The sequence below is a fragment of the Miniopterus natalensis genome, chromosome 2, assembly GCF_054644295.1.
Source record: "Miniopterus natalensis isolate mMinNat1 chromosome 2, mMinNat1.hap1, whole genome shotgun sequence".
Taxonomy (NCBI): domain Eukaryota; kingdom Metazoa; phylum Chordata; class Mammalia; order Chiroptera; family Miniopteridae; genus Miniopterus; species Miniopterus natalensis.
In genome coordinates this window covers 70196866-70210662 of record NC_142082.1, presented here as the reverse complement: position 1 = coordinate 70210662, position 13797 = coordinate 70196866, and the positions used below count along the sequence as shown (strand labels likewise).

The following is a 13797-nucleotide window of genomic DNA, read 5'->3' as shown; positions in this document are numbered from 1 at the left end:
CATGTATAAAAGACCCAGGAACCAGCTTTAGTTCCCAGTGGTCAAAGATGGGGACATTTAGAGGATCATTAAGAATTACAACCACAAAGGATTAAAGAATATCAAATATGTTAAAATCTAGGTATTCACAGTGATACTAAAAAAGTAACTCAGTGGTAACTTTTGGAAGATGCTAGGAGCCCATTTATTATTCTAAATTAAGCATTTAACTTGCCTTTATTGTATGAATCATGGCTCGGAGTAGCCAGTTGATGAAGACAAGTTCTTTATAGAGAAGTCTAGTTAATAAATTCTGGAAGAATGATAGGATTAGAATCCCTAATGAAACCATGGGTCTAGGCAACTGTCATTAATAACTGCTAAAGCCATTAGGTGAAAGGCTAGTGGAGAATTGTATAATGGATAGATCAGACTGACAGCTCTTTAATCTGATTCCCAATCTTAGAAGCACTGAAAGAATACAGGAGGCACATAGGATAACACAGCATGGCCTTTGAAGTATTCTTGCCAAAAAAAATGGAATGTGAATCTAATCAAGCTTTAGATATAGCTACTAATTTACAGGAAATACATCAGGGGGTTGGGGTGTGGTATGGCAGGTGGCAGGCAGCACAGATGTAATCAGCAGATGTGGGGAATTATGGACACATGATCCTGTTTCTTCTCTGAGAAGTAGCAAAAAGAAAAAGAAAAAAGGAGGCAGTACATGTTAGCAAATGTCAATGCACAAACTTCCTTTGGATCCTGATTTAAACAAACCAACTTTAAAAAAACCCTGAGACATTATTAAAGCTGGGCCCTTGATATGTGCAGTTTATTATATGATCTCTTCTTTTGTATATGTTTGAAATTTTCCATTCTAAAAAGTTTGACAGTTAAGTGACTTGAAATTTTCTTGTTGTTTGTTCTTAATCGTTAGGCAACTAACTTGTTACACATACTAATTTTATCATTTTTATCCATCCAGCAGAGTTTTAAATACTTTATAAAACTTATTTATGTAAATGAATATCTAGAGTTATGTAAATGTTTAGAAGATAATAAAATTGTTGAGTTATCTATCCTTTATTTGCCTGATTTTTTAAAAATTTAATTTTAGTAGGATTTTTTTTCTCAGTTCGTAAAATTTCAAAGCCTTTAATATGCTTTTTAAATCTGCCTTAAATTTACAAGATTTAAATAAAAGGCTTAGGTTTTTACTAGGAAGTGTTACAGTGCCCTGCTTTAATCTTTTTGCTATGATTTTTGAGGTATTTATCTTTTCCAATTTTAACTATTATCGAGAAAATGGACTTTTAAGAATTTGTTTTAATAGAATATATAATTAAAATTTAATTGATTTATTTTTCATTATAATTAGGACTATGAATAGTCTCTGTCCATCAGTAGTCTCCTAATGAACTTTTGTGCATCTTTACATGAAAATGAAAAGGACATAAACTTTTAGGAATAAAATCTAGTCAGAAATCTATTCAAGTCCGGCCGGGCGTGGCTCAGTGGTTGAGCGTCGACCTGGGATCCAGGCGATCGGGGTTCGATTCCCGGTCAGGGCACATGCCCAGGTTGCAGGCTCCATCAATGACTCTCTCATCATTGATGTTTCTGTCTCTCTCTCTCCCTCTCCTTTCCTCTCTCTGAAATCAATAAAGATATATTAAAAAAAAAAGAAAGAAATCTATTCAAGTTCTCTAGGGTGCTTTTTGTAGTAACTCAGAAATGCGACTACTTGCCTTAAGAGGAAAATTTGAAAGCTTTTGAAAGAGGAAGACTCCATGAAGGGTTAAATTGCTGTTTAAAAAATCCAGGCTAGATTAAAACCCTTGCCTCTTTTTGTATTGGCTGTCGTCTTGTTCTTTGACCTCTATGTGACCTATAGATATTTGGGTTCAAAGATAAAAGCTGAGGGAATGAAGCCCCAAAGTTTAGAATTCTGCAGATACATTTTTCATATCTTGAAGAAGGAGCTTCTCTTCTGGCTTGTCAGGTTGTAGGGACTCACTCCCAGCATTAGCCTTTTTTTTTTTTTTTTACTGGAGAAAACATTCTTGGTTAGGAGTTTCTTCCTAACTGAGAGGAACTGAACAGCTCTGTATGAGAATTATCCTGACTCTCTGATCCTCCAGCAGGTAATCCCTTCTGTCATGGGATTCATCCCTTGGGAAGGCAGTCAGCCAAATTAATTGATGTAGAAAAGCAAGTTAACTAATCTGCTGTTGTGATATAATCTTTAGCAATTATATATTTTGTTTTATAATGGTATAGACTAGTTATCTCATTTTATTTTATTTTTTTTATCCTCACCCAAGGATATGATCATTGATTCTTAAAGAGGGAGGGAGGGGAGAGAGAGAGAGAGAGAAACATTGATTGGTTGTCTCTCATAGGCACCCTGACCAGGGATTGAACCCACAACCTACATACGTGCCCTGACCAGAATCAAACCTGCAACCTCCTGGTGTATGGGACTGTGCTCCAGCCAACTGAGCCACCTGGCCAGGGCTCATTTTCTTTAAATGAATAATACTTATTCTCATGCCCTTTCTTCTACTATTATTCTTGTTTTAATTTCTCTCTTTTCCTCTCAAAGTGTTTATATCCTAGCTATGGTAAACTGGATTAGCCTAAGCCCGTCTCTTTAGGAAGCCTTCTTAACTTACAGCCATACAGGGCGCCTGTACGTGAGTCTGTTCTATAACATAAAATTAATCACTGTTATTTCCTTAGATGGTATCTGAGTATCAGTTAGCAATAGATAAGGAAAAGGTTGTTTCTTATAAACTATTGTATCTTCCCATTTCCCACCACAGTTGTTTAAGAATGATAGGTATTCAATATTATTGCCAGTTGACGCCCTAGCCAGTTTGGCTCAGTGGTTAAGAGAGTCATCCACGCACCAAAGGGCTATGGTTTTGATCCCCAGTAGGGGTGTGTACAGGAGGCAACCAGTCAGTGTTTCTCACATCGATGTTTTCTCTCACTGTCTTCTTCTCTCCCTGTCTCCCCTTCCCTCCCTCCCTCCCTCCCTCCCTCCCTCCCTCCCTCCCTCCCTCCCATTCTCTCTAAAAATCAGTGGAAAGAATATCCTCAGATCAGAATTAACAAAAAAATAATTTAAAAAAAGGCCCTGGCTGGTGTTGCTTCAGTGGTTAGAGCATCAGCCAAAGGGTCGAGGGTTCCATTCCCAGTCAAGGGCATATACCTGGGTTGCACGTTCAACCCTGTTGGGGCATGTGCAGAAGGCAACCAATCGATGATATGTCACAGATCGATCGTTCCCTCTCTCCCCCCTCCCCCCTCTCTCCACCTCCCTCCCCCTCTCCTTACACCTTCTCTTAAAAAAATTTTTTTTTTTTTTGAGAAATGATTAGTGGTTTCTCCAGAATATGAGCTCTCTTTTGTATTTTGTGTTTTTTGGGTTTTTTTAAAATATGTTTTTTTTATTTTTTTTAGAGAGAGAGGAAGTGGGGGGGGAGAGAGAGAGAAGATCAGTGTAAGAGAGAAACATCAATAGGCTGCCTCCCGCATGCCTGCTGCTGGAGATTAAGCCTGAAGCCCAGGCATGTGCCTTGACCTGGAATCTAACCAGCCACCCTTTGGTGAGCAGGGTGAAGCTCAGCCAAATGAGCCACACCAGCAGCCAGAGATCTTTTTTTTTTTTTTCATCCTCACCTGAGGATACGTTTTTATTGATTTTAGAGACAGAGGAATGGGGGGGGGAGAACATCAATGTGAGAGGGAACTTTGATTGATTCCTCCCCCGACCCAACCCCTGACCAGGGATCAAACCCACAACATAAGTATGTGCCCTGACCTCGAATCAAACCTGCAACCATTTTGGTGTACCGGATGACACCCCAATCAACTGAACCACCTGGCTAGGGCTTGTTTTCTTTTCAAATAAAAGCCTCACTCACATCTTACAGATTTTTAAAAGAAATAGACAAGTATTTAATAATCATATATAGTGTAGATTTTATATGTTGATACAAAGTAAGTATATAAAGCCAAGTATTTAAGTGGATGTATCCTGGCTCAAGACATCAGAATCTATGCATTTTAGGGCAACAGATAGCTTGTACTAATTCTGTTTTTTCTCTAAATGTATTATAGTTGAAGCTTCCTGTCATAATGGGGATGAAACAATCGAAACTATCGAGGCTGCTGAGGCACTCCTCAATATGGATTCTCCTGGCCCTATGCTGGATGAAAAACGAATAAGTGAGTGGTTATTTTATTTATTGTGGGGGAAGGGTGGGGGGCAAGGAAAGTGACTTTATTTGGAAAGCAAACAAGCCAAGAAGATGGCAGCCTAGGGTCCTAAAGAACAGTTCTTGATAACGTACTGAATCTGGCTTCCTTTCTTTCAAGGGGAGGGGGAAACAGAGGGGTTTGAGGTCAGGGGTGACTAATGACCGCAGACATCAGGTTTTAAATTCATGTTTTCCTTGGGGCTTTTCTCACAAGAAAGTAATTAAATTCAAAATTAATTAATACTAAACCAATTTAAGATGTTTACTGAATATTCTCTGTGCACACCACTACATTAGACAATAGTGTTATACAAATGAACACATATTGCCTCTTTCCTCAGCCTTACAGTTCAATTTTGAATACAGTTATTTATGTAAATAACTATAAAAACCAAAAGTAAAAGCCATGAGAGGGATAACAATATTTTCTGAAAGGAGAAAGAACTCTAGCTGACAACATCAGAGGCAGCCTTTAGGGACGGAGTGTTTTTACCTGGGCTATAAAGGACAAATAAGCTTTTAATGGGTAGAGGAGACAGGAAAGAGTATTCAAAGTAGGAGTGGATTGAGCCAAAGACACGGACCTTTAAGAAACAATCAAATGTTGTAGATAAAAATGTTTTGGTATAGCTGAAGTGGAGATGAAATCGGAAAGGTAGGTTTGATTAGACTGTGGAAAGCTTCGGGTAGCATGCTATGTCAACTTTATTTTTGTTTTTCAGGTGTAAAGTTTTTATGGAGAAGAATCATAAGGTTAGATCAGACTTGGGTTTCGGAGCATAAGTTTAGCAGCACTGTGAAGAGTGGAGACAGACTGGTGATAGGAAGTCAAGTAAGGGAGACGTTGACATGGTGCAGTCAGGCCTGGACTGGCTGGCATAGGATATCTGGTTTAGGACAGAGGAAATAAAAAGCAGGGACTAGATTTCAAGATTTTATTTCTATTTTATTCTTTATAGAAGCAGGAAATTATTTTATAAAATTATTTTGATTTATAATACAAAGTTGATCATTAGTTGATTTTGTTTCCATTAGATAATAATATTTTTAGTTCATCTGAAGATGACGTTGTTGCCCCAATCACCCATGTATCCGTCACATTAGATGGGATTCCTGAAGTGATGGAAACTCAGCAGGTTCAAGAGACATATGCACACTCACCGGGAGCCTCCTCACCAGAACAACCTAAGAGAAAGAAAGGTAGGTGGCTAATTTGTTTACAGGAAACAATCAAGTCTTGATCTGGAATCTAAATATAATTTTTATATAAGGATACTTCTAACCGAATAAAACTTACATAAGAAATTGAGGGTACAAAACATAAATTAAGAGATATTTCTTCATATTAGATTTCTTTTGTAAGAAATTAGATTATTTTATGCATTTAAAATATATGGTCTATCTTACAGAAAAGGTATAGTCCACCTTTTCAAAGCCTCAATCTTTTATCTAAACCCTTTTGTCTACACTTAGAAAGAGCTTGGGGATAGGGGCAGGTCACCTTACTCCAACGGGACATAGTTTGAAAACCACCAGCATAGATTCCAATATAAGATTCCAGTGGGAAAAATACGAGTTGGACATAAACAGGTAAGTAATTGAAGAGGAAAGTGTTAGAATGTTTTAAAGGGAATTTTAACTTTTCACAAATTTGGACCATTCTTACATTTTAAAGTCTAATTCTCTTTCCATTTTATTGCATTCTGATTCTACTCCAGCATGTTTAATATTTTTATTTTAATATCTTGGTTAATGGCATCGCTACTAGGCACCAAGTAATCTAACTTCATGTAAAAGAAGGAAAAATTCCAAGAGCCAAAAATGAAGAGGAAAATGAAAACAGTACGAATGAGCTGACACTTCAGCAGCTCTGAAGGGCTGAGAAGGACATGTCAGTCTTGATATTTAGGCGGATTGGGTTTTATTTCCCGTGTAGAGGCAGATGCTTAAGTCTGGTCCAGTGCTAGATGGGGCCTGGGACAGAGACCTCAGCATGTAATTGAGGTCCTTGAAAGGCTAATCCCTCAGGAGAATAACAGTTTGTACATTGGCACAGATAACCAAGGAAGCTTTACTTCTCAACTGTGGCTCTGAGTGGAGAAATTCTTCCTTTGAAAATTCATAATCCTAGGCTTGCCTTAACCTAGGTTTGCAATTAGATTTTAAACTGTCACTGTCTTTAGGAGTTCCCAGCCAAGTAATTTACATAAAAGTGACCCCAGGCTAGCAGTAACTTTGGGACACCAGGCAGAAGCTCTTGTAAAATTGTTCTGGCAAATCATGCATTTAAACGAGGCTACATGGGATTTCCTCAAATAAAACCATGTCGAGCCCTGGTCAGTGTGGCTCAATGGTAGATCATCAGCCCTCACACTGCAGAGTTGTGGGTTCGGTTCCCAGTCAAGGGCACGTACCTGGGTTGCAGTGTCATTCCCTGGCCCAGTCATGGTGTGTTCAGAAGGCAAGCAATCGATGTGTCTCTCTCATATCAATGTTTCTCTCTCCCTCTCCCCTTCTACCCCTCCCTTCCACTCTCTCTAAAAAAAAAAAAAAAAAAATCAATGGAAAAAAGATATCCTCTGTGGGGATTAACAACAACAAGAAAAAAATTTAAAAATAAAAAACCCTGTTGAAGGTGAATTCACATTTCAGTATCAAAATGTGTGAGGAAGACAATTCTTGAGTGAGAAGCAGCTGACATAGAAAACCCTAGGATTAGTTCTGTAAGAACTTCAGATAATAGAATTATCAAATAGATACTTTCAATGAATGTGTTTGCAGTTATTAAAGCAAAAGAATAAAAAAAGTGTCAAAGAATAAGACTATTAAAAAATACTGGGAAAGAACTTCTTCTAGGTAAGATGGAATAAGAGAACCTGACTTGGCCATGATTTTTTAGATATGACAAAAAGCTCAAGCAACAATTAGGCAAAAATTAATACATGGAACTACATTAAACTAAAAATATTCTGCACATCAAAAGAAACAGTCAACAACATGAAAAAGCAATCTATGGAATGGAAGAAAATATTTGCAAATCATATATCTGATAAGAGGCTAATAGCCAAAATATATAAGGAACTCATGCTATTCAACAGCAAAATAAAATCTGATTTAAAAAATGGGTAGAGAGCCTGAATAAATAGACATTTTTCTAAGGAAGACATACAGGTACATGAAAAGATGCTTAGCATCACTAACCATCAGGAAAATGTAAATCAAAACTGCAACGTGCTATCACCTCACACCTGTTAGAATGGCTGTCATCAAAAGGAGAACAGCTAAGTGTTGGATGATGTGGAGAGAAAGGAGCCCTCACTCACTGCTGAGGGGAATGTAAACTGGCACAGCCACTATAGAAAACAGTATGGAAGTTCCTCAAAAAATTAAGAGTAGACCTACCATATGACCTCCCTCTTCTGTATATCTACCCAAAAATGTGAAAACATTTATCCATAAAGATATATGCACCCCTGTGTTCATTACAGCACTATTCACAATGGCCAAGACATGGAAAAAACCTAAGTGTCCTTTGATGGATGATTCAATAAAGGAGAAATGGTACATATATACATGGAGTACTACTTAGCCATAAAAAATGATGACGTATTGCCATTTGTGAGAACGCAGATGGATCTTGAGAGTATCATGCTAAGTGAAATATCAGATGGAACAGGACAAGAACCGTATGATTTTCACTCTTACGTGGGGTATAAAATAGAAAGCGACAAATGAACCAAACAACACAAGCAAACGAATTCATAGACACAGGCAACACTACAGTGGTTACCAGACGGGGAGGGGGTGTGGAAGGATCAAAAGGGCAAAGGGTGGCAAATATGTGGTAACAGAAAGAGACGAGACTGGGCGGTGAGCACACAATGCAATACACAGAAGATGTATTATAGAATTGTGTAACTGAAACTTACTGTTATTAACCAATGTTACCCCAAGAAATTTAATTTAAAAATTAAAAAACAATGACGAATGCTTGGTGACCTGTGAATTGGCAGGGTGGGCAAAGGTAGTGATGGTTTCACAGGTGTCCACAATGTACTTTCGGGGGTGAAGACCATGCTCATTATCTTAAATGTAGTGATGGTTTCACAGGTGTATACATATGTCAAAACTTATGAAGTTATCAACTTTAAACATATGCAGTTCATTGTATATCAACAAAACTGTTTTTAAAAAGTAGAAGGTGAACTTCCTACTTATTGGTGAAAGGCTGATATGGTCCTGCCGGGAAGTCCAGTTGGTTAGAGTGTCCTCTTGATGCACCAAGGTTGCAGGTTCTCTCTCCAGGCAGAACATATACAAGAAGCCACCAGTGAATGCATAAAGAAGCGGGGCAGCAAGTTGGTTCCTCCCTCTCCCTCTCCCTCTCCCTCTCCCTCTCCCTCTCCCTCTCCCTCTCCCTCTCCCTCTCCCTCTCCCTCTCCCTCTCCCTCTCCCTCTCCCTCTCCCTCTCCCTCTCCCTCTCCCTCTCCCTCTCCCTCTCCCTCTCCCTCTCCCTCTCCCTCTCCCTCTCCCTCTCCCTCTCCCTCTCCCTCTCCCTCTCCCTCTCCCTCTCCCTCTCCCTCTCCCTCTCCCTCTCCCTCTCCCTCTCCCTCTCCCTCCCCTTTTCCTCCCTCCCTCTCTCTCATACCCCCTTCCTCTTTCCCTAACAAATCAATGCAAAAAAATTCAGTACCAAGCTAGGCTGTAATTCACATGAAGCTGTGCATGTTGCCCCCGAATAGTAAGGAAAAGGCTGGAGGGGTGGGCCTTGGGTAGGCTGTGTGTCTGTCATGACTAAGCTAGTGGTGGAATACAGTGGAATGAAGAAGATGGCATCTATCAGAAAGACACAGGTACATAGAAAGCACAGAGGGAGTGATAGGAGGGACAGGAGCTAACTGAATTCTTGGCTGCTAATACTTGTTTTCACTAACAGTCAACCAGAAGTATCTGCCTCAAGAGTGGGTCCTCTGAGGTAGCTGCAGCGATGGGAGCTGAGACACCTGGCTGACCAGGCTCCACATTTATACACTTGGTAGTCCTGACGGGCCTGAAGAGTGACATTTTTTACGCTCTTCTCTCTGACTCATGTTCGCCCTTGAGAGAACCAGCCTCAAGAATGTTAGGGTCAGAGGTACTAACTAAAGTATCCAATTATGCTTAATCTTTTATTTTTCATGTACTGAATGGCAGTCTGTTCAGACAGCATGATCATTTCTACCTAAATCACAGGCAACATTGCCAACAAATTGTGATTCTAGATAAGTGGCAAGAAAGAATTACAACAAGGCTTTAGAGTAGTTGGTTGATCCAGACTAAGGCTGCACAAAATACAGTTTAACACTCCTGGAATGGACCTGTTTAGAGATTGGATGATGGATAACTATAAAGTTTGTTTGCTGTAAACAGAAAAGTACAGAAAAATGAGATACTTAACACACAGGAAAATAAAAAGTTGACTATGTGGTTTACCAAAATTTTGCCTCATTTAATTTTTGTATCTCTAGAATTTGGGGAAGTTTCCAGTTTGAGAACTAACTATGCAGAGATATATTTAGAAGAGAGAAAAGCTAAAAATTACTTTTCCTACCTTAAAAAACTATTGGCATGGGGTTTTTTTTAGCTCAAGTTTTGTCAGAATCAAGAATATTCCACTGAATTTTAAGAAAGCACTGTCAGTATTGTCAACTCAAAGAGAAGATTAATGTTTTAAACTTAACCTCATGTTTACAAATGAGACAAAATATAATTTTCAACCTATTTGTGATCTAAGCTATATAAATGTTAAATTTTTACTGAATTTATTTTTTAGTAAATAGTACTTAAGGAAACTATATGTGATCCACCTATAAAGTGTTTGGCACTTGAAATTTAGGATGGACAAAATATCATTTACATATAAACAGCTAAATTGTCCACTCTTTCACACTTTTGAGGGCAAATATTTATGCAGAGCTGTTCTGCTTTCAGGGAGAAAAACTAAACCACCACGACCAGATTCCCCAGCCACTACACCAAATATATCTGTGAAGAAGAAAAACAAAGATGGAAAGGGTAAGTACTACTGTAATTTCCTTATAACACTTACGGGTCAGATAACTTTCAGATTGCTTTAAAATTTCTGCATATTGTAGGCAGAAACCACCAGCTTTCTTGACATATTAAAATGGATCTTATTGCTGCCACATGCTTATAGGATACACTTGCCACTTTCTGTAAAGAGCATGGTAATAATGTAGCTAAAGAAATCCCTTTAAAAGATTTTCACTCACCTGTCCAAATAATCCATTCATTCATGTAATAATTAGTCTCTTGGAAGAGTTCAGCCAGGTTAGGTTTCGGTTTATAGACATTTTATTACATTGTGTTGGAGGTCTAGTATTTTAGTAACTCCTGCCCAAATTTGAAGAAAAGTTGTTGTGACTAACCCACTGGCTTTTTAATATAAAGAGAACAACTATTGAAAGGTTTTGTACAAGTCTTTTTCACTGTTTCTTTATGTAATGGCTCTTGAAGTGGGGGGGAAATTGTTTCAAAGTGCTTTCTCCCCTAAGTCACTTCAAATCTAATTGGCAAGATTGCTCTGTCGAGATATCTTATATGGGACTAATAAAAATATCTATATTAGGCTCTAAAAATTATAACCATTATATTACCAGTACTAACTGAATTGTGTAATATCTTTGTGTAATTATAGATGGAACTTGTAAGACTTTTAGTTGTGTTTTATTGTGCTCTTTCAAATAAAATTTTGGTCAATTTTAAAGAAATTGCTTCTGTTTCAGGAAACACAATTTATCTTTGGGAGTTTTTACTGGCACTGCTCCAGGACAAAGCTACTTGTCCTAAATATATCAAATGGACCCAGCGAGAAAAAGGCATTTTTAAATTGGTAGATTCTAAAGCAGTATCCAGGTTGTGGGGGAAGCACAAAAATAAACCTGATATGAATTATGAGACCATGGGAAGAGCTCTCAGGTATGTGAAGTTTTTGTAGTTCATTGTATTAAGAATATAATTTCCTAAATACTAGAAAAAATAGATTAATTATAGAAAGTTAAAGAATTTAAGAAATGATGAATTTTGTATATTGAAGTGCTAAAACCACACTACTTATAGAAATCAATGTACATTTAAATTGAAACCTTATTTCAATCTGGGAAAATGTTTGCCTTCCAAAAAAGATCTTCATGCAAACAGATATTTTATTTATAAAGGAATCAGAAAGTGTTAAGCTATTATCAGTTATTGTAAATTGGTCATAGGCCTGATATGTTTTGAGACATTAAACTTAAATTCAGCACAAAATACAAATAGTGGTGATGCAGGTAGTTAATAAAGGGTGCATTTTTAAACGTAAATCTCCAGTACGATTTGTAATATGGTGGCATAAGTCATTGCTTTAAGGATAATGTTAAACATTGAAAATTTTCAACTGGTATATAATTTTATTCAACTCACTTTTAGTTTTTCTGTGATCATGTCACATGTTCTTCAAGATTGCATGTATTTGAGAAAAATTTATTAAAAGTAACAATGATGTAATAACTTGATAACCTTAAACTAGAACTGTGTTTAGTTACAGTTTTTTTTACTTACACTTTTTTGCTTATTGATTTAATTTAAACTGCCAAAATTTTAATCCTTTCTATTTATACATCATTAAATTTTATATAGAAAACTGAATTAAGTTTACAGAATCAAATTTAAACTGGTAGGGATGTTATAGGAAGCTATGGAAGGGACATAGTTTCTTGAGGTTGGTACTCGATTTCATGATTCTAGCAAGTTAACAGAAGGGTAGGGAAGGAAGAAAAGTGAAGGCTAGAATAATCCATATACTTTATCAACAGTCCCCCAATTAGAATTGGTTTTAGATTCAGTTGGTAATAGGGACTTTACTCTATCTTTGAGTAAATGTGTATTTTACATATATTTAGAAAATAATGTTTTTTCTTTTTATTTCATAATTTTTAAAAAATTTTATCTTTATTGATTTCAGAGAGAGAAAGGGAGAGGGAGAGAGAGAGAGAGAGAAACATCCATGATGAGAGAGTCCTCATTGATCGTCATTGATCGCCTGCCTCCTGCATGCTTCCCACTGGGGATCAAGCCCCCAACCCGGGCACGTGCCCTGACTGGGAATCGAACCTCGATCTCCTGGATCCTAGGTTGATGCTCAACTGCTGAGCCACACCCAGCTGGGCTAGAAAATAATGTTTTTAATTACAGTCTTATATAAAATAATTGCCCTTCATTTAGAAATTCTTTTCTTCTTTGTTTCCAACTTTAAACTTTAGTTTATGATTTAAGAATTTTTATTTTGGTGAATATTAGTTTCATTTATGTTTAATTGAATAAAATATTGATGGAATTGTCTGCTTTGAATAGGTACTATTACCAAAGGGGTATTCTGGCAAAAGTAGAAGGTCAGCGCTTGGTGTATCAGTTTAAGGAAATGCCAAAAGATCTTATTTATATAGATGATGAGGATCCAAGTTCCAGCATAGAGTCTTCAGATCCATCACTGTCAGCAACAACCACTTCAAGCAGGAACCAAGCAGGCCGATCCAGAGTATCTTCAAGTCCAGGGATAAAAGGAGGAGCCACTACAGTTCTAAAACCAGGGAATTCTAAAGCTACTAAAACCAAAGATCCTGTGGAAGTTGCACAGCCATCAGAAGTCCTGAGGACAGTGCAGCCCACACAACCTCCATATCCCACCCAGCTCTTCCGGACTGTTCATGTCGTACAGCCAGTACAAGCTGTCCCAGAAGGAGAAGCAGCCGTAATCAGTTGCGTGCAGGATGAAACATTAAATTCTTCTGTTCAAAGTATTAGGTGAGAAAAGTAATGTTTACTGACGTGTATTATTATGTGATGTTCCTAACCAAGCCATTATTTGTTAAGTGGGTCAAGATTCAGAGTGAAAATAAAAATGATAATAGATTTCAAGCTAGATTGTTTGGTCAACAGATTATTTCAGCAGCAGTGTATTTCAGCCCTGATTGTACAATGTTTCCTTTATTTTTCACTTTGACATTACTTGATGTTACTCTAAAGTCTAGTCCACTATACCTTTTTATAACTGGATTGGTCTGTACAGTAAGGGATCCACATATAAGAAAACCCAGAGAATGGTTTCAGATCTTTTTTCAGAGTCAGAAGCTGTAAAAATTCAACAAAAGTGTACATATTATGACCTTAAGGAATGCATTGAGTTCCAAGATATAAACATTATTCCTTGGGAAAATCCTGCTGTGGAACAGTTAGTTCCAAAGTTCAAACAGGTAGGGAGGGCCAGAACTTAAGGTCCTCTTTTTCAGGCTTTCGGAGTGGTAGAAGTTGGCTTAATCGAATCAAATTTACCTCATAGCCTCAGGAAAGATACGAAACAAATCGATCAAGAAAATCCTATCTGCATTAGAGTGATGTTTTGCAGAAATTTGGGACTGGTCTTGGCTGATTTAAAATGGGGAAGAGGGAAAGAGGGAGAAAATTAGATAACATTCCATTTTTCTGTTTCTACTGTCATGAATTTCCAGAA

General features: G+C 37.6%; 1 protein-coding gene across 2 annotated transcripts in view; it reads left to right on the top strand.

Moving 5' to 3' along the window:
• The window catches only part of ELF1 (E74 like ETS transcription factor 1), a 114163-nt gene that overhangs the window by 92207 nt on the left and 8159 nt on the right, over window positions 1–13797 (top strand). For both annotated transcript variants that reach the window (XM_016205398.2, XM_087814310.1), the window contains exons 4-8: window positions 4111–4218; window positions 5286–5450; window positions 10221–10304; window positions 11036–11228; window positions 12642–13091. In XM_016205398.2, coding sequence (XP_016060884.2) covers window positions 4111–4218; window positions 5286–5450; window positions 10221–10304; window positions 11036–11228; window positions 12642–13091 — 1000 coding nt within the window. The remainder of the gene's footprint in view (window positions 1–4110; window positions 4219–5285; window positions 5451–10220; window positions 10305–11035; window positions 11229–12641; window positions 13092–13797) is intronic.